The sequence below is a fragment of the Mauremys mutica genome, chromosome 12, assembly GCF_020497125.1.
Source record: "Mauremys mutica isolate MM-2020 ecotype Southern chromosome 12, ASM2049712v1, whole genome shotgun sequence".
Lineage (NCBI taxonomy): Eukaryota > Metazoa > Chordata > Testudines > Geoemydidae > Mauremys > Mauremys mutica.
In genome coordinates, this window is record NC_059083.1 from 69,028,549 (window position 1) to 69,049,991 (window position 21,443).

At 47.2% G+C, this 21,443-nt stretch overlaps 1 protein-coding gene across 1 annotated transcript in view; it reads left to right on the forward strand.

The window, feature by feature from the left end:
- Positions 1-5,518: 5,518 nt before the first annotated feature.
- HID1 (HID1 domain containing) overlaps positions 5,519-21,443 on the forward strand; it is a 44,353-nt gene continuing 28,428 nt past the window's right edge. Inside the window, exons 1-3 of the mRNA XM_044981884.1 lie at positions 5,519-5,687; positions 17,193-17,342; positions 20,522-20,692. Coding sequence (XP_044837819.1) covers positions 5,622-5,687; positions 17,193-17,342; positions 20,522-20,692 — 387 coding nt within the window. The 5' untranslated portion in view covers positions 5,519-5,621. The remainder of the gene's footprint in view (positions 5,688-17,192; positions 17,343-20,521; positions 20,693-21,443) is intronic.

Sequence of the window (21,443 nt, forward strand, 5' to 3'; positions counted from 1 at the left end):
TCCCCCATTCTGCCAACATTATTATTTCTCTCCTTTCTGTCTGGGGGATAAATCATTAGGGTGTCAATATGTTAAACTCTATTGGGAGGATGGGCAGAGGAAGGTGTTAATTGGGGCCATCAACCTGTTCTTTTATCTGTAGACAATTGCAGAGGTGCTTGAAGCTATGGCTTGGCTAAGCAGATGGCAGGCGCATTATGTGTCCCCTGTATGCAGCCTACCAATTTTCTGATTTTTCCCCAAAACCAGTGGGATTCTGCCCAACAATGCCTAGAATATTCCCTGAAATTCTGGAATTGATTGAATGCTGTGTCCAAAAGTTATTGTATTACATCCAAACAGAGAAATGCCCTCAGGTTGAATGAGGTCTCCAATCCTCCTCAGCCAATTATTTTTTAAAATTATTATTATTGTTAACAGCAAGCCGGAAGCTGCAAACAAACCCCCATCCCAACTCCACACATCCCAGACTTTCGTACATCCCCCATTAGTTTCTTTTCCAGCTCTGCATCTTGTCCACCTCCTCAGCATGTGAGTGACTCTCATGTTGCACACACACTGAATGAGAAATCAGTGCAAATTATACTCCTTTATCACTTACACACACTTCCACCCAAACCATCACATATGGCTTTGCTGCATTTGCTGCGCTCACTTACCTCAGGGCTCAGCATTCTTATTTTCTGTAGGTTTCTGTTGCTTTCCTTTTACTCTCTAGCTCTCTGAAGTTTGTGCAGATCACTGAAAAGCAGGCCAGACACTGCCCACCCTGCCTGCTCTAGTCCGGATCAGCTGCTTCTGGAATGATCAAATACAGTGCAATCAGGTTCACCTAGTACAGCCAGGGGCAGTGTTCTCCATCCTGCATTACAGTCTTGAAGTATTGTAAGCTGCTGGAGGAGAAGCAGGAGGGGAATTGGGGAGAGAGTCACCTCCTCCCTTTGATGTCCCAGAATAGACGAGGAAGAGACAGCCAACTAGGAAGTGGCCAAGTCTGCAAAGAGCCCCCAAAGCAATCAGCTGTTTGTGCTTACAGTCTGCCCTTATGAGTTAGAGGAGACCTGGGTTCAAATGATTGTAAGCTCTTTGGGGTAGGGACCATCTTTTTGTTCGGTGTCCAGCACCTAGCACAACGGAGTCCTGGTCCATGACTGAGTGCTAAAATAATAACTGGCAATGCCAGTCTCTGGGCTGGGAGTTAGTTATTGAGCTGGCTGAGCCTAAGGTGAGGAAGTGCCTTGTTTTGCTCAAGATCAATCCCTCGCTCCAGTTAAGGAATAGCATTGATAGCTCTGAAGGGAAGTTCATCCAGTCCTCCTTGGCTAAGTGGATAGTGGTTGTGATGCAAGGCCTCAAGAGTGGAGGGAATTTAATTCAGAAAAAAATGAGGATCCATAGAGGCCTGACTGGGAATCAGGGAAGGGAACAGGAAGAGGTCTCACCGGGGTATGTGAAAAGCTGTGTGTTTTGATACCTGCAGTTGAGCTCAGGGGGCCAAACTCATCCCTGGCAGAAGTGGATGCATTTGGATTGATGTCAGTAGAACTGAGCCTAACCTATCAGTTAATTTGTCCCAAGTTATATAGCGCTGACCAGTCTCTGTCATCCTTGAGCGCACTGCAAGACTCACTACCAAAGATGCCAATTGGTTGATATAGTGATGTTTTTGGAGGAAGTACTGTCATCTGTGTGGTAGAACTTCCTAGATCTATATCAGACCACAGCAGTCCCCCCTGCCCCTTCCCTGCTCACACACAATGGTGGAGAGTTGTCTGCAGAATCATAGAAATGTAGGGTTGGAAGGGACCTCGAGAAGTCATGAAGTCTAGCTCTCTGCGCTGAGGCAGGACCAAGTAAACCTAGATCATCCCTGACAGGTGTTTGTCCAACCTGTTTTTAAAAACCTCCATTGATGGGGATTCCACAACCTCTTATTCCAGAGCTAAACTACCTTTTTAGTTAGAATTTTTCCCTAATGTCCAGCCTAAATCTCCCTTGCTGCAGATTAAGCCCATTACTTCTTGCTCTGCCTTCAGTGGACATGGAGAACAATTGATCACTGTCCTCTTTATAATAGCCTTTAATGTATCTGAAGACAGTTATTAGGTCCTCTCAGTCTTCTTTTCTCAAGAAATGCTCATTTTTTAAAATCTTTCCTTATAGGTCAGGTTTTCTAAACCTTTTGTCATTTTTGTAGCTTTTCTCTGGACGCTCTCCATTTTGTCCACATCTTTTTTAAAGTGTGGCACCCAGAATTGGACACCGCACTCCAGCTGAAGCCTCACCACTGCCAAGTAGAGCATGGAAATTACCTCCCTTATCTTGGACGCAACATTCCTGTTAATACATCCCAGAGTGATATTGGTCTTCGTCACAACTGCATCACATTGTTGGCTCATATTCAATGTGTGATCCACTATAACCTCCAGATCCTTTTCAGCAGTACTACCACCTAGCCAGTTATACATTGCACTTGTCGTTATTTAATTTCATCTTGTTGATTTTCAACCAATTCTCCAATTTGTCAAGGTTGTTTTGAATTCTAATCCTAACCTCCAAAGTGCTTGAAAAACCCCTCCCATCTTGATGTCATCTGCAATTTTTATAAGCCTACTCTCCACTCCATTAACCAAGTCATTAAGGAAAATATTGAACAGTACCAGACCCTAGACTGATCTCTGTGGGACCACACTAGCTCTGCCTTCCCAGTTTGACAGTGAACCATTGGTAACTACTCTTTGAATACGGTCTTTCAAACAGTTGTGCACCTACCTTAGAATAATATAGACCACATTTCACTAGTTTGCTTATGAAAATGTCATGTGGGACTGTGTCAAAACCCTTATTAAAATCAAGATATATCATGACTAATGCTTCCCTTCATCCACTAGGCCAGTAACGAATGAAAGAAAGAAATTAGGTTGGTTTGGCATGATTTGTTCTTGTCAAATCTGAGCTGGCTGTTCCTTATAACCCTATTATCCTCAAGGTACTTACACTTGATTGTTTAATAATTTGTTCCATTATCCTACCAAATACTGAAGATAGGCTGACTGGGAGTATTTAATTTGTACTGAAAGACGTGCCAGGGCTCAAGCAATTTTTTTACTTTCATAATTGATGTGGCAAGCCCAGAGGTGCTGGGGCGATGATCTGCCAAGCCTAGAGATGCCAGGCTCAGCCTTGGCACAAATTAAGCTGACTGGTCTATAATTCTCTGGGTCCCTCTTTGTTCTCTGTTTTAAAGACAGGTACCATTTTGCCCTTCTCCAGCCATCTGGGACCTCACCCATCCTCCATGAGTTCTCAAAGATAATTGCTAATGGTTTTGAGAATGTTTCAGGTAGGAAAGGAGAGTATATGTGTTCCTAGAAGAACAGCGGACATTTTGCATTCCTAAATGCTGTGATATGTATCAGAAAACTCTGGTCAATCCATGAGCAGCACTGACTGGCTCCAAGGAGGCTCTCTACTAGAAGATGGGTGGTCACAATTCAGAGGGTCTCGTGGGCGATGGTGGAAAAGGGAATTGAAGGAGGGAGGGATAAGGAATTTCTTTCCTATTTCCTCCCACAGCCTCAAAAAAATCAGTAGCAGATTTGTAAGTCTCCTTCCTTCCTTTAATCAAGCTGCAGATGAGGATCAAGGATTGTCTTTCAATCCTGGAGATTGTTTGAGTATCCTGCATTGTTGAGTTAATATGATGGGTCTGACATCCATGCCTGGGACTCAGGTGATCCTGCACTCCAGCTCCTTTCCACAGGCAGTTTAATGAACAAATTAAAAAAATCTTATCTATGAAAAATAATCGCACGTGAAAAAGATTCTGCTCCCAGCTACAAATCATCCTCATCTATCTATACCGGGGTAGGCAACCTATGGCACGGGTGCCAAAAGCAGCATGCGAGCTGATTTTCAGTGGCACTCACACTGCCCAGGTCCTGGCCTCCAGTCCGGGGGCTCTGCATTTTAATTTAATTTTAAATGAAACGTCTTAAACATTCTGAACCTTATTTACTTTACATACAACAATAGTTTAGTTATATATTATAGATTTATAGAAAGAGACCTTCTAAAAAGGTTTAAAATGTATTATTGGCACACAAAACCTTAAATTAAAGTGAATAAATGAAGACTCAGCACAGCACTTCTGAAAGGTTGCTGAAGCAGGAGATCAAATGAAGCAGGGAAAAGGCCAGGTGAGGAAGAGGGAAGGGGTGTAACAGAGAAGAGGAAGGTGACACAGGGAGATGGAAAAGGAATTATATAATTGGGAAAGGAGAAGGAAAAGGGTGCTGGGAAATCGAGAGGAGGAGAAATGAAAAGGGAGGGAGGGAGCAACAGAAGGGGAAAGAGATTGAGAGAGGAGGGGATGAAAGGGAGGGAGGGGAGGAGGAAAGACTGAAGGAGGGAGAAGAAAGTGTGGAGGTGGAACTGGCAGGGATGTAAAAGACAGAGGAGGAAGGATGATTACAGAGTGGAGGATCAGTTAGCAGTAAAAGGAAGAGAGGGGACGATGGGTAAGATAGGGACTTTGAGGGTACATGTAGGAGAGGAGAAGGGTTGAGAGAAGACTGGGCTGCGGGAGAAAGGAGATGGAAAAAAAACTGGAATGGAGGAGAAGATTGGGTAGCACCAGATATGGGAGTGAAGGCTGCGTGAGGGGGGAGAAAGGGATGGGGGGAAAAACCAGGAGTGATGAAAGGATGGGAGGGGGCAGGCAGGGATGAGAGAGGAAGAGGGGCTATGTGTGGCAGCAGGGAAGGAGGGATGGGGGGAGGAGGAGGGGCTGTATGGGTCTGTCTGTATGGGAAAGAGGGATGAAGGGAAATAGGGAGGAGGGGCTCTGTACTGTGGCAGGTGGGAGGGAAGGAAGGAGGGATGAAGGGAAGGGAAAAGAAGGAGGGGCTGTGTGTGGAGGGGAGGAAGGAGGACGAAGGGAAGGGGGAGGAGGAGGAGGAGGAGGGGATGTATGAAGGGGAGGGGGAGGAGGCGGGGCTGTGTGTGGAGGGGGGAAGGAGGATGAAGGGAAGGAGGGATGAGGGCAGGGATGGGAGAGGAAGAGGGGCTGTGTGTGGAGGGGGGAGGAGAGGAAGAGGGGCTGTGTGTGGCTGGGAGGGAAGGAGGGATGAAGGGCTGTGTGTGGAGGAGGAGGAGGGGTTGTGGCCGTGTGCCAGGCGGGAGGGAAGGAGGGATGAAGGAAAGGAGGAGGGGCTGTGTGTGGCTGGGAGGGAAGGAGGGATGAAGGGCTGTGTGTGGAGGAGGAAGGAGGGGCTGTGGGCGTGTGGCAGGCGGGAGGGATGAAGGAAAGGAGGAGGGGCTGTGTGCTGTGGCAGGCGGGAGGGAAGGAAGGAGGGATGACGGGAGGAGGGGGAGGGCCGGCAGGAGCATCTGCGAGGCTGGGTTTGACAGGCGGGGAGCGCCGCGGCAGCAGGTGAGGGACGGGGATGGAGGCAGCGTAGGGAGAGGAGGAGGCGGAGGAGGAGGAAGGCGGCGAACGGCGCTGTTCGCGCTGACGGAGGGGAGGAGACGGCCCTGCCGGCCGCAGGGACTCGCCGGGAGGAGGGGAGCGGAGCCGGAGCCGGAGCCGGATCCGGGCTCGGGCAGGTCCGGCCGGGAGGATGGGCAACGCCGACTCCAAGCTCAACTTCAGGAAGGCGGTGATCCAGCTCACCACCAAGACCCAGGTGAGCGGCCGGGCCGGGCCGGGCCGAACGGAGCGGAGCCAGGTGTCCCGGGGAAACCGGGCCGGGGCCGGGGTGTGCCTGGAGATCCAGGCCGGGGGAGCGCTCGTCGGGCCCCTAGCGCCTGGGCGGGGGGAGGCACCGGGAGAAGCGGCCGCAGCGATCTCCGTGTCAGATGGGAAAATAGGGGGGCCGGGTCCGCCATGATCCGTGTGGGAGCCGCCTGGCCGGGGGGGCAGCTGAAGGCCGGGCGGGTGGAGGGTCATTAAGGGAGGCCCCTGTGAGGTGGCTGGGGGGTGGTGTAAGGGCAGGCTGGGGGTTGGTTTAGGGGAAGACTGGAGGAGGCCCTTGGGGGGCTGGTTGGGGGACCCCCGGGGCTCTTGGGCAGGTGGGTGTTGGAGTGGTTAGTGGGGGCGGCCCCTGGGGAGACTCCTAGGAGGTTCCTCTGTGCATTTCCCGGATCTCCTGGAAGGAGGTAACCCTGCCCTTTAATAACAGCTGCTGGGTTTCCTCAAAGCCCTGCAGGGTGGCACCCTGACTCCCCATGCCTTTAAATAGCACCCACCAGAAGGAATGCCAGTGGGGTGTTCCCAGATTCTAAAGCTGTCCCCCTTTGGGACTTAGCCTGGCAAGGGTGGGGGTAAGCCAGGATCCTTGGGGACTGGGCCTTGCAGGTAGAGGGGGCCTGGCTGGAGTACACGGAAGCCACTGCCCATGTGCCTGAGCCATTCCCATCACACGTCTTTCACAATATCCCTACATCTGTGCCACCCTGCCCGGCAGCCTGGATAAATAATATGAATTTTATAACTCCCCTAGTGCTTCTCCTCATAATACCTGCCTTCCAGGCACAGGTGAGAGTGACTGTAGGTGTAACAGCTGTTGGATGTTAGCACCATCCCACACACAGAGCCAGTTAGCTTGCAGTACTGCTCATGGACAGAGGTGGAGAGTAGTAGTGCCATGGGATATTTAACCTGAACCTGGGCAAGCATGAAAACCTGAGTAAAGGGAAATTCTCTGTGGGAGAAAGGCACATTCACCAGTACACTGCTCCTTGCTATGCTGTCTAGTTAGAGTGTCTCAATTTTCTGAAGATTAGGATTGGAATTTGTGACCCGTGGTTATAATGTATTGGTGCTAATCTACAGCCCTGCTGTTTCATATCTGCCGATTTGCAACAGCTGGGGGATTCTAGTTCTGAGGACCTAGTAACTATAGCTAGAACCAAGCTGTACACGTTTCCCTATATTGCTCTGTCAGTGCATTTCAATCCTGACCACCAGCAGCCCATGCTATTCCACTGCTGAGCCTTCCCTGTATTGAGATTGGCAATTATGTGCTAAATTGTGTGATGACTTTGTGACATGGATTAACATCCAGTTAGGACTCAATTTTAGCTGTGATGAAATCTGTATATGAACTCGTATCTTTAGATGTTAGATGCATTTATTAAAATAAGGGAAATAGATGCTAATCAAATCTTATGCTTCAGGGCACCAGCTCATCACCATAGGGGTCAGTAAGGATTTTCACCCTATGCAACATTGCACAATTACGTAGGTGCATTATGTTTTTCTTCATTGTGCTCTGATGCATCAGACTTTGGCTACTGCCAGAGGCAGGTTACTAAGCTTGGTGGACCAATTTTCTGATCTGATAAGGCAGGTTCTGTCTTCTTAAGGCATTCAGTTGCTCAAGGGTTTAAATCAACAGAGGATTCCTCCACTTTTTCTCATGTCTATGCATTTTCATATAGCCCCTTCAGAAGAATCCTTTCTGTTGGACAGGAGGTAGCTGAATGAAACTGATGTAGCTGGTGTGATTGTTGTTAGTTTCATTCTAATCCTGACACACTGCTGGGGAAGAGCTAAGAGCCACCTGTCCAGAGGAGGATCACACCTGTGGTGCTTCAGTAGGTGCTGTATCGCCATAGGTTTAAGGGGGAGAAGGAAGTAAAACAAAAATCAGAAGTGTATATTATAGGGAAGGTGGCTGCCCTGGTGAAGTAGCAGCTGTGGATCTTAGTTTGGGACCGAGCTGAAGTCTTCTTTTCTAGGACAGCAGATAATGGGAGTCTAATGGAGGCAGCCCACGTTTCTCTTTGGATTCTAGCATCTCTAAGCATTTCTGAGCTACAAAGGAGAGCTGCCACCCTGAAGGATTTCTGATGGCAGGGGGATTATAGATCCTCTACAACTAATTGGAGGGGGTAGTGGAAGGAAAGGTGACTGGAGGAGAAGAGAAACAAGGGAAGGGTGGGGGAAGAGAGACTTATTAATAAAGAGGTGCAGAGTGAAGAGAAACATTTATGAACATAGGGGTTTAGAGACAAAGATTTGGTTTGGGGAATGAATAACAAAGAGAGAATAGCTTCATTTTGGTGCTAATACAGTCATAGATGCCAAATCCGTACAATTCTGGATTCTCCTTCCACCATTTGAAAGTGTGTTTGTAGAAGGAGAGATTGCAAAATGAATGAAACCCTTGCCCTTGTCATGTTTGGAGCTTACAAAGAAAGCTCTAAGCATGGCAATCACCTGTACTGTAGGCCCAGAAGGCTGCATGGCTCCTCTGGTTTGTTGACATATGTAGTGAGATAAAGTTCACGGTGACACTGAATAAAACAAAGACAATCTATGTTCTTGGCTGGATTTGTTAGAGGCGTCTGTAGAAATGTAGGTGAGACGTATGCCATGCGGAAAAGAGGGTGGGGTAGTGAAACGCCCATATTTACATACCTGAGAAGGGCACTGGTGTTTGCATGCGCAATACCCAACGCTGGGTTTTCTTGCAATCTTCTGACCTTAAAGAGGCAACAATCTCGTGTAACCTCCCAGTCCACTGAGTTGCTGGAATTAAAAACAAAATGTTGGGTTGGTTTGGATAGTTTCCCCACAGGTATTTACCCAAACTAAGCATTGCTCTCTCAGCAGCATATGTACTCTTTCTACTTTCTCTTCTAAGACTGGGCAGCAGGACAAATGGACGTTTACATTTAATTAAATCACTGGTAACTTAAAACCTTTAGCTGAGCAAGCAGGGAAGCACAATTGTGGTTTTCTAAGGCTTTGATAGCAGGAAATGGTCCAGCTAAGAACAATGTTCAGTCACTGGTTAAAGAGAGTCCCGATTTGGCCCAAGTTTAGATTTTTGTAAAAACAAGCTCTTCTAAACTGGAAACATTTCCATTAATTATAATTACCGTAACTTCCCATGGAGTCAGTTTTTTAAAAATCAACAAATAAACATTTCCTTTCAACCCAAACAATGTGGGGTCCAGAATGTTAAAGTGAAATTGACTGTAAACAAAAATGAAATTGACTTTAATCAATTTTAATGGCAAGAAAAATGCTAAAAGCCAATAAATAGCATAAAGGGTGAAAAGTACATTGGATTTTCAAAGTGCTTTCAGTTCTAATTATATAAATTGGTGGTAGTCACATACGAAAGATATTTGTTTATAATGCTTGTATACCTGCATTATAATCAGATCTGTCTCCTGAGCCGTTTGGATAATTGGAATTTGTCTAGATATGATTTTTAAGTTGTTAATGCCCATTTAATAATACTACTTGTGCCTTTCATCTGAGGATCTCAGGATGCTGTACCATCATGAATGAACTATCCTCCCTGCCCCTGCAACACTCATGTTACTTAGATGGTATTTTACAAATGGATACTGTGAAGCACAGAGAAGTTGTGACCTGCCAGGGTATCACAACAAGTCAATTGCAGAGCTGGAAATCAAACCTAGGAGCGCTTTAATCATTAGACAAATTAACTCTCCCTCTTCCTAAATAGATTAGTGATAAAATTGTCTTTAAAGTTTCAGGAAGTGACCAGTCGATAATATAAAATTAATCATCTTCTGACATTTTCTTGTCATGTTTTAATGCCAGCCATGTAACTGTTTTTAAAGAGATGAGAAGGAACAAATGAAAAAAAACATTTGAGTCTTTCTCACACTGGTGTGCATCTGCCATATCTTGATAAGGTGTTAATCTGAGCCTGATAAGATAATGCCTTGTGTCTAAAGAGAGATCAGTTTAGTAACCTATTAACCTGGTTCTGAAAATTTCCCAGCAACTCAGTCTTGGCTTCATCAAAAGAAAATCTTGAATGCACGGGTTAGCCTTTCATCTGTCAAGTGCACCTCTGCTTTTAGGACTATATTTTTTATACAGCTGGTGTTTATCCATGACCCTGCCCAAGTTCCATGACACCCCTTTCCTCCTCCTCAAGAGCCTGTGTTATGGCCACTATTCTTCTGGTAGTGGAGAACTACTAGTAAAGGGCTTGCTATGCAATCTCTCCATGCTGGTCAATTGTTGACTGAAGGGGTCACTGTTGTGAATCTCAAAATGCTCTTCCCCCACACCTGCCCCCCAAAATGAGTGTGCAGCCTCTGGCCCGGGCAGCTAAAATCAAAGTGGGCTCTCTCCAGGGCCGGTGCAACCCATTAGGCGACCTAGGCGGTCGCGTAGGGCGCTAACATTTGGGGTCGGCGACCGCGGCAGCCGGATGTTCAGCCGCCGCGGTCGTCGTCGGTATTTCGGGGGCGGGACCTTCTGCCGCCTCCGTCGGGGGTGCCATTTTGGGGGCGGGACCTTTCTCCGCCTCCGTCGGGGGTGCCATTTTGGGGGCGGGACCTTCCGCTGTCTGGGGTGCCAAAAAGGCTGCTGGTGCTCCTGGCTCTCTCACTTGGGAACATTAGCACTAGGTCCATCCATAGACCTGTTTTAACCTTGGGTGTGCACCCTGGGTCAAAAGCAGGGACACACCTATACATGCCTATTCGTTGTCACAAATTAACCATCAGGCTGTCCAGGCTACAGGGTGGGTGGGATCTCTGGAGCCCTTTTTCATGGAGCTCAGTTAGGTGCTCCAGGGTGACTTTAATAGTCTTCACATTGCAGTTCTCCTTCATTTCATCTCTATGGGGTTGCATAGACTGTCGTCTCTTCGGTGTTTTTGTGGGTACAAGAGAAGAGGGTGGTGTCTACCCTTAGCATATACAAGGCAAGTTACTTCTTGGGGCCCTGGATTTTTGATGTCCCCTGTATCCCCATCATGTCATGGCCTTATCTCGCTTTTTGACAGTGGGATTGATGGGGGAGACTGCTCATGGACTAATTCCCTTCAACCCACCTCTGGACTTGGGGGCAGTGATCAATTATTATGATTTGTTTTATTATTTGTATTGCTGTTGCACTAAGGATCCCCAGTCATGGGAGACGACCCCACTGTGCTAGGTGCTGGACAAACACAGAACAAAACCATGGTCCCTATCCCAAAAAAGTTTATAGACTGGATATTTGCAGGGGTGAGAGGGGAGACAGTGGACAAGAGACAACAGGTGGATACAGAAGTCAGGCAAGTGGCTGACTGAGCTTTCAGAGTACCCTTGTCTACACAGGGATGCTCAGGGAAATTAATCTGAATGAATTTAAAGTAGATTAGTTAAACTGCATTAAACCCCTCTGTGGACACACACATTCAGAATTAAATTTGTGAATTAAACTAAACCAAATTGAGGCCACTTTAATTCTTGCAAATTGTAAGGCCAGTCCTGAGCTAAGTCCTGATTCTTGGGGACAAACATTTTATTTAAAGGAATAACCCCACAGCAGTGCTGAGTACTGGCATTTGGGATAAGGTGGTAAATGTTGACTCTGACTGAGGTCATGTATGTCGGTGTCTGAGTGAGAGCAAATTAGAATGTTAGCCAGATCAACACAATGATGACAATAACAGGTGAGTGGGGCAGTACCCCAGGGCTTTCCTGTTTATAGGCCATTATTCGCGCAGCTCTATTCTTCTGTTTCCTGTGACGTGTCCTGTTTGCACAGGGATCCTTTCCAGGGCTGTGATTCAGTGTTTGATAACTGGCAAGATCACTGACATCCAAGCTGCTTCCTCTTTGAATTCCCGCAATAAAAAAAACCAAACCCAAACTTTTCCTGCATGTTTTCTGTCTTATTTCTGAGTCTTAGTTTTGCATTAAACTTTCAATTAAGGTGCCTGGTATAATTGCTGCTCTAACCTTTTGCATTCATCTCCCCTTTCCCTCTCACCACACCCTTCATAACCACGTTCCCCTCTGTATCTGTGTTGGAGATAGCAATCCTCTCCACCCCACCCCCATGTGCCACATCAGCCTTAACTCTGCCCACTGTACTCTCAACAGCCACTTCAGGCTCCAACAACCCTCTCTTTAGCACTTTACCCTGGAAAGCTCAGCTCAGACAGCTGCATATTTGTTCTGTTGGCTGTCTCCTTTTAGGGAATTGCAGCAGGGGCAGCCTGTGTATTGACTTCAGGCCTTTTCTGTCCAGATGACCTAAGGTTGTGCTCTCAGAGGATAGACCTGGCTGTTAGTCCTGTAATACTAGGTTTTTGCTGCAACGTGACCCCACTGATAATCACCTGCTGTTCTTTGTCTCCCAGGAGCAACACAGCTCATTTGTAATGTGTTGAAGGCAAGTCTGGCTCTCTGTTGTTTGATGCATGCTACCATGCTGTGTTCCTGTTCGGGACCAAGAATGGCTCAATTGTTTTGAACTGTGTGCTCGTTCTGAAGAGTTAAGGCTGCTGAAGTTTATAGCAGCACCAGTGGGGAGGCTGAGCCTTGTGAAGCAAGACTGCCCAAACATCCTTTTACGAAGGCCCCGTGTGCACACGCAGGCCAGCTTTGTGAGCCGAGCTGCAATGGTGTTTGTTACTACATCCTGTGCCTAAATGTTTCTAATCAGGGTTTCAGATTAAGATGCTCATGATGGGTGAGTGAAGCAGCTTTCTGATCCTCCTCACCTCCCGACTTTAGAAACCAGATCGCAGGACACCTGGTGAACTCAATCACAGTTTGGGCCAATTGCTATTTAATCCCCACTGAGACACTCTCTGTCTCTCTCTGTCTCTGGAGATATACCCATCTCACAGAACTGGAAGGGACCCCGAAAGGTCATCAAGTCCAGCCCCCTGCCTTCACTAGCAGGACCAAGTACTGATTTTTGCCCCAGATCCCTAAGTGGCCCCCTCTAGGATTGAACTCACAACCCTGGGTTTAGCAGGCCAACGCTCAAAACCAAAGTCTCTGTAAAGATCCAGTAGTGCTCTGTCAAGGGGATGAGCATACATATATTGAGCAGTACTTGGAGGGGAGGCCCCTAAGAAAAAGCCAGGCGCTGCAGGAAGTGGTGTTAACGACTCAGTAAAGTGAACTCTTTCTCCAATGTCCCAGGATGGTACTAGTGAGTGCTATGGTGCTGGTGCCACCTGTTTTGAGGCGATGTAAAATTGACCTCTTGTGATTATGAAGGAACCAGGAAATGGTGTGTTAATGTAACCCATTGGGCAGGCGTCACGTTAGCATTAGTGCTTTGATCAAAATTACAGCTGCTATTGCACCTCCCTAAGTTTCCCTTGTAGTTTCGGTTGAATATGTTAGTTTTCACTTCCTGTCTTAAACTGATCTGCACTATTGTTGTGCACTGTAAAACAGCAGCTATGTGCCACCCCAGAGATGGCTGCATTTCAGTGCTAGATGAAGTGATTATATAGTTTGGAAAAGGTTTGGGATCCTTCCGCATGGCAGGTGCTATAGAAGTGTAAGATATTATGTGTGTTACACAATTAGGGCTAGAGATATTCAAGAGTTCAGGGCCAGAATTTCAAGTGCTCAGCTCCCTTTTAAGCATGTAAATAAGGCTCAGATTTCTGCACCCAGCAGCTCCCACTGAGACACTTGTGGGCAAATTTTCAAAACAGCGCAGCACCCATGTGCAACTAATAAGCTGAGCTCTATTGCAGAGCTGGCCCTAAACTCACGAGCATTTACAGTGATCTCCTATGGGACGCAGCATGCTGGATTCTTTGGAAAAATCCCTTGAAAGGGGTCTGATGGGGACTTGCTGGGCTGCCCATTTGGTAAAATGAAAAGGGTTTCCGTACTAGAGCAGTCAGTCACCTGTGTCTAAGGGCCTTCTTTCCTAGGTTGGAGAGAGCCTGGGGGATTCATTTCATGGCTGGCAGGAGCAAGACAAGGGCAGTGATAATAGCAAGGTTCCTGGCATCAGTGTGTTATGGAACAAAACCACAATGAAATGAACCTGCTCTACCAGTTTTGGCTCTGCTCGCCTGCTCCTCTTGCTTTCTGGCCTTTGGGTTTTAATGACACATCACCTGTACAGAGCTCTTAAGTGCCTCTGAGGTTAGGGCTGCTAGTTCAAAAGGTGCTCCCTCCTCATATCCGGCTAGAAGAGTGCGAATCTGAGTGCTTCCCTCTGTCTCAGTGTGAAGAAGGCAGCCTCTAATTGAGGATCCTTGCATGCACTTTAGAAGCTTGTTGCAAAGGCGGACAAATTAACAATGAATTGTAGCAGATGTTGGGAAAATGTTTTAAATTAAACTCATGTTAATCTCTCCCCCCAGCACTCCAACACAATGGAACCACTCACTGCACGGAACAAGCATGGTTAGGCAAGAGCTGTTGTTTGTCTTTGAGTTTTTATTACGTCAATTGCATGAGGCACCAGGCACCCTCTATTCCTAACCTAAGGGTCAGGAATGTTTAGCCAACCTGGCGTTCTGACTGACTGAGCGCTCCTTAGTGTGTTTTGATGCTGGAAATTCCCCTTGGCTTCTGGTGATCCAGTAATATTGTACACTTGCATAGCATCTTCTGTTCAAGGAGCTCCCAATACTTTACAGCCTCACAACACTCACTTGTCCAGCGAGGGGCAGAAAAACATATATTATCTTAATTTGACAGCTGGGGAAACTGAAGCCCATTGGTTAAGTGTGTTGCTTCAGGTCACACAGTAAGTTGGTAGCAAAGCCAGGCATAGAATCTTAGAAATGTAGTGGGGGAAGGGGCCTCAAGAGGTCATCTAGTGCATCCCCCCACACTGAGGCAGGATTAAGTATACCTAGAGCAGGACATAGACCCCAGGAGTCCTGACTTCCAGACCTCTAATCCTGGTACTGAGTTCTTATGGCCATTGGCTGCAGCCACTCACATGCCTCTTATGGCTGGCTTTTGGGCACTTTTAAATGAGATGTTCCCGTTTCTTTTTCATAGTGTAGATCATGTCTTCATAGGGATGATGTCTCATGATATCACTGTTCCAATCTCCAATCTCAGTTGTCATCACATAACATCTTTGCGGCTACAACAGCCGCTGCTTATGTGGAAGAATAACATTAGCAAAGTAGTCAGTGTAATTTCAGCTTCTCTAATGTGACTTAGAAGCTGGGAGTGAGAACAAGAGTGACTACCATGGACAGCCACCTCTCTACGGACCACAGCAAGTGCTCCGCAGTGGTCCATGGAGCAGTTTGAAAACTGCTGCTTTGCGCCAAATAGAAACATGCTTCCCCAATGGAGGTTCAGCAATGAGGATTCTGTGTCAGATTAAAACCTAGGTTCTGATTGTGCAATTGGATCCACATGGACAGATCTGGGCACCTTCATGGAGCCCCATAGACTTTGGCACGTTTCCACAGGAGTCCACGGGTCCATGTAATTCCATTTGTGGGATCCAGGGCCTTTGTGTGCATCGGTCATGATCGTCACAGTTTTATCAAAGACTAACCCTGAGTGGGGAGCAGGTCTGGGTGGGAGCCATACACGGAGCCTCAAAACAACAGTGATGGTGCCATGTCAGGCAACAGGTACAACTGACTTATTTTTGGCTCATTTTTTTGAATGTTTCTGTGGAGAGGTGGATATTTTTTTAAAGAATATTTTTAACCAAGTAAACCTTGACCAACCTCTTTCACACTGCGCAGTATAAATACACAAGTAGGTGAATATCGCATCTGTATTTAAACCTTGGAAGCATTGTTGAATTGGATGATCGCTCCCAGGCCATGGGCTAGTTAAAGATGCCTTCACTTGTGGCGAGGCTTTTCTGCAGTGAGTGACAGGGCTTCTGAGTGACAGGGCTTCTGAGTGGTGAGCGATGTTTGGGTTTGAGGTGAATGAAATGTTGAGCCCTTTCTGAGCTCTTCAGAGCTCTGTGCTCACTTGCTTCCGATGCTCAGAAGAGTCCTGTGTAACAGTGGCACCTTCTTGCTCTACATAGAGTGTCTGCTCCCTGCAGCCCCAACCCTTCCACAGCTTGGTGAGTTCCTATGCAGGCAAGTCCTTGCACTGATTGCAGTGGGAAGGGCTGCATATCTGGGCCCTGTGGCTCTCCGGTTCACTAGTGAAAAACGTGGCAGTTGTTTCACTCTTGACAATCCCCGTTAGCCCTGTAGATCCAGTACAGCTACAAGAGAGAGAAGTGGAGTCTAATCTGCTTTGTTCATCATCACTTAACCTGACCTGCAAATTTTAGCGTCTCTATTAATGGTAATGATGCAAGCGGCAGAGGGAACACGGCTTGAAGAATCATTGTTCTGACTTATAAATTGAGGACACTTGGTCTGTAAGTGATTGGGAGGGAATAAGATTGGAACCCAACACTATCAGTTGCACAGAGTCACTTTTCTGAGTATAGATGGACATTACAGGGAAACCTGACAAACTGCTCTTGTTTCCAAGGACGAGAACTCCTGTTCTAACCTCTGTAAAAGGACTTGGAGAAAAATATGTGCTCCCATCTTCTGAAAGGGAGACAGCAGTGCTGGGAAGAGAGGAATGTCTCCCCCTCATAGAGCCTGCAGACTGGATAAGGAGAAGTGTTTTTCCAGATGTGGAGCAGACATGTTCTCTGGGACAGGGAGCAATCAGACTCTGATAACTTGATTGTTTCATACAGTAGTTTTGCCCGCTTTACTGTTGCCTTATCCTTCCCTTCTCAGCCCCGGTGTCTCATCCACTTGTTGCACCTTGGCGTGACATAGATTGTAAGCCCTTTGGGGTGGGGGCCCTCGTTTTCCCCTGTGTCTCTAGCCCAAAGAGCCCTGATTCCTCCCCTGAGGCACTACTGCAATACAGACAATAGCAGGTGAGTACTCAGAGCTTCCTCTATATGTCCAGGAACTGGCAAAGTGCAAAGAGCAACTCAGCCCTCATGCTTTGAAAGTCATGGAGCCTGCCATGTGCATCGTAGGTTGCAGACGCGCCGTTCTGTACGTGGACTCATGCTTGTGTACTGTCTCTCTTGGTTGTCGTTAGCACTGGCCCCTTAAAAGACTCAGAAAGTCCTACAATGGTGCAAATGATACAAATGTGCCATGTAAAGAGCCTGTCTGTGCCCATTGGGCCTCTCCAACATAAACACAGGTATAATGTATCTACAGTTCAGTAGTTCTGGATCCAGCTACAGCTGTGTGTTATAACAGTGGAGGCTTTGGTATCAAGAGATGCCAATGTACAGTACAGTACTGATGGATTGATACCAGTGCATATTCTCTCCTTCCAGCTCCTGAGCACTGACTGGGTCTAGCTTGACCCCATCGCTGAGCAAGTCAGAATGGCTTGTGTGGCCCCCGTAGAGTGATCTCGTCCTCTGTTTTCTTGCTATCCACATCTGTAACTCTGGATTTGTCTCTTCACAGCCTGTGGAGGCAACGGATGATGCCTTCTGGGACCAGTTCTGGGCAGACACTGCAACTTCGGTGCAGGATGTCTTTGCCCTTGTGCCAGCTGCAGAAATCCGAGCAGTGAGGGAAGAATCTCCTTCTAACTTGGCCACTCTGTGTTATAAGGTAAGGTGCCTTCTCCTTCTCACTTGGAATTAGTGAGAGTCATCCCTGTGCAGAGTCTCAACACTGAAGTGGATCATAGGCGTTGAGCTGATCTGCACAAGGGTTAGTTTCACCAATAGGCGCCTCTCGCTTGTATTACCGTCATGCCTAGGAATCATGGACAAGAATCCCATTGTACTGGGTGCTGTACAAACACAGGACAAGAAGACAGTCCATGGTGTTGCTTTCTATGATTAGCAGCTCCCCATATGTTTGCCAAGTCCAGATTTGGCATTTATGAGTATCATCCATATGAACAAGTAAATGGTTGCAGCAGAAATGCTTGTTGGTTTTTGGAGCAGATACAAAAGTGATCCAAGTCCTTGTAAATTCCATTCCTTACCCTACTCGCTGTGATCCTTTTCAGGGCTGCTTGCCCCTTTATCCTCCTGAGGTTTAACTGCAGCTCCCCTCTCTGCCCTGCAGGGCATGGGCGGTTTGCTCACATTTCCTCTTTTGGTTTACCACAAACCACAGCTGGCATTTGATCAGTTCAGTCATCACCCATCACCTCCCCAACTCTTGGTTTAAACATAAGCTGCCATATACTTAAGGATCCTAGCATGCAAGCATTGTGTATCCTTGGTGGAGCCAGTGCTCCTGCTTTCTCATCAGAACATCTGATTGCTCCTCAAGGTTCAACAACAATCTCAGCTTCTGGAACATAGAAAGTTCCCAAGGGTCTGAGTTAACTATGGTGTTGGTCATCCTAATAATGCCAAAGATGGATAAATATGGGAAAGAATTTTAAGCCTGTGTGTCCGCAAAGAGTCTTAAGCCTATTTCCCCATTTCACTGCCCTGTCTCCTTTGGCATTAGCACTAGAGTTGGAATGTTTTTTCATTGGAAAATGCTGATTTGTCAAAACTGAAACAGTTCGTGAGAAAGGGTCAATTTCAATGAATCTCCTGATTCAAAACATTTTTGGAAAAAAAAGTTCTGAAATTGTCAGTGTCCTGTTTTTGACACTTTCAAAACAAAGTTTAATTTTGCATAGATTCTAAAGCCAGAAGGGACCACTGGGATCCTTTAGTTTGACCTTCTGCATAACACAGACCATAGAGGCCTTCCCTGAATCAATTCCTGTTTGAATTAGAGCAGATCTTTTACAAAACATCCAATCTGGATTTGAAAATTGTCTGCTTTGATTCCAAATGACTATTTGTTTTGAAATTTCAGTTAATTTACACTAAAAGTTCAAAAACAATAAGAAGATCAAAATTGATATGAAACATTTTGAATGACCCAGAGTGAATTTTTATTTTCCTTCATTCTCCCGCCCCCCCAAGATTTTGACTTTTCTCATCCCAAAATGGGACAACAAATTTTGAAATATCAAATTCTTGCTGGACAGGAAAACCGTTTCCCATGCAGCTCTGATTAGCACTTCCCTTGATGCTTTTCTGTTGGCCTTGCCCTCTTGGCGTGTGCAACACAAGGGACATCTATTCATATTTCGTTCAGTGCCAGAGCTTGTCAGTTGTCAAGCCAGTAGGACATGGCTGGCTGCTGCTGCTTGGGGAACAGTCTGGTCAGCAAGACTTAGCCTGCCTAGCAAGGCCTGGGCACTTCCAGCTCTTGCTGCACTATGGTTCGCACCATGCAAACAACAACCATGTTCAGAAATAATTGAATGCAGATCTAGCAGAGCAGCACTCGGCAGCCATTTCCCACCATGGCTGCTGTTAGCATGGTTTCCTTTTCCAGTGTAGACGGACTATAGACTTCTGAGAGAACCGTGCTGTGCTTTTGACGCCACACTTCATTCCCCACAAAGCAACTCTATGGTCTCTTCTACCCAATAGAGGCTAATGTGTTGGGAGGCCTGGTTCCAGCATGGTTGTCCCTCCAGATGGTAAAGGATGGTTAGCTCTTCTGATGCAAGTGGGAGCTAAGTGCATTATTTTAACCATGTTTCTGATCTACGCAACAACGTGGATGTGGGTAGGGCTGTATCACAATTTGGGACTATGGTTTAGTGCTGCAAGGTAGAGCCTGTCTTAATGGATTTTGCAATGCTGTTGTTTCTTTGGTTTAGATGGGGCTATGGCACAATTATAATGTCCTTTGCCGCTGTGTTTGGTGCAGACTAGGGTTGTGTTACAACATACTGAACGGTAACTGTTCCTGGCAATAGATTCAAATGCAGTCCCAAGGCGGAGCACAGTCAGGCCCCAGGTAGCACAAATATGTCCACTGAGGCAGTGATGCAAACTGACAAAGTCAGTGAACCAGAGACACGGCTGGGAACCTCAACAGAGAGGCACAACCTAAAACCTACAAGTCAAATCCTTAGTAAATGTCCCCAGCTTTCATCTGAGAGGGGAGGGGAAGGACCAGGATAGGAGACCCCCAGGTAGGAGAGAAAAAGGGCTTCACCTTCTGTCATGCAAATAAAGTGATTTGCCTTCGGCCCCAGTAAGCTGCAGTGGCTGTTTGGCAAGACAAGCGTCCCCATCCCAAAAAAACCAGCAGTGCAGTGTGACTGACCCCAATGCTCCCGTCGTCGGTGGCCTCAGCAGAGAAGCCAAGCACTGGATGGCCCTGGGGATTGAACCCCCCTCTTAGCCTAGAGGTGGGCTCCCTGGGTCAGTGCTAAAGCACATGGAGAGGGTTGGGGGAGCTTGGGCTGCTTGTCCTGGAGATACCGGAGGACTTTCAGTCTCCAGGGCTTTCAATCCAGCACCATCTACCAGTGCTAAAGTCACTTCTTCTGGGAGAGGGCAGAGGAGGCAGGAGGCTCCATTTTGACGATCTACAATTTCCAATTGGCATATTCTAAGAAAGTGATTTCTTAGCATACAAGCTTTCTGGGGCTAGCACAATGTTGCTCTGGGCTATGGCTGGGGCTCCCAGGTGCTATGCCAATACACATAATAAATAATAACAACAGGCATTCTCTTGGCTTCCACATCCCGCACAAGGAGAGATGCCTGCTGCGATCACAGGAGCGTTTAGAATAATCGTACATTTCTGCTGCTTGTTTCTAACTGCAACATAGAGAGAGATTTTCCCCAGAGGAACCATAGCGAGCCCTTGGGAAGTGGAACCAAATGCTGTTTGTAATTCTGTGGCAGTGGGGCCTGTGTGTCCTCAAACCATACGACTCCAGATTAATGCCTTTGTTTCGTTGCCATCAGGCTGTAGAGAAGCTGGTTCAGGGAGCAGAGAGCGGCTGCCACTCGGAGAAGGAGAAGCAAATCATCCTGAACTGCAGCCGGCTCCTCACCCGCATCCTGCCCTATATCTTCGAGGATCCTGACTGGAGAGGCTTCTTCTGGTCCACTGTCCCTGGGGCTGGCCGTGGAGGGGTCTGTATCTACTGGGTTAGACTGTTCCTCTTTGGGAGGGAGGGAGGGAGAAGCTGCAGGAGGCAGAGACCATGTAGGCCCACCATTAATTAGTTGGGAACAACCTTGTTTCAGTGGGTTCACACTTTGTGGGAAGGCTTGTAATGGAGTAAGGGATAGGATGTAGCCTTGAAACATAAATGTGCTGATGGCAAAACCCCGCTTCTCCCCTGCCCTCAGCAAGCGGCAGCTTTGCGGTAGCTGCCTCCATACTGAGCATGCTGGGCAGGGCCGGCTCCAGGCACCAGCCCAGCAAGCAGCTGCTTGGGGCGGCGAAGGCTGAGGGGCGGCACATCCGGGTCTTCTGCGGCGGGTCCCTCACTCCCTCTCGGAGCGAAGGACCAGCCCCCGAATTGCCTCCGAGGCCTGAAGCGGCGGCAGTAGAGCTGCAGGTCACGATCATGGCTTTTTTTTGCTGCTTGAGGTGGCAAAAACCCTGGAGCCAGCCCTGATGCTGGGATGGACTGAAATTAACAGCACAGCACCAGATCTGTTGCCTTCCTCCCCTTCTCAGCTCTGTTTGTTTAGCTCAGGCTGATGTGTTTATTAGAACATTTCAATCACTTGGGTGTAGCTGTGGGTAAGGGCTTGTTCATACAAGAAAGAGGTTACATCAGAGCAAAAGTTGTCAATTTAAACTGAGATAGCTACACATGTGCAAAAGGCTGTGTGGACATTCTTATTTCACCTGAAGAGAGGCTTCTTTGGTTTA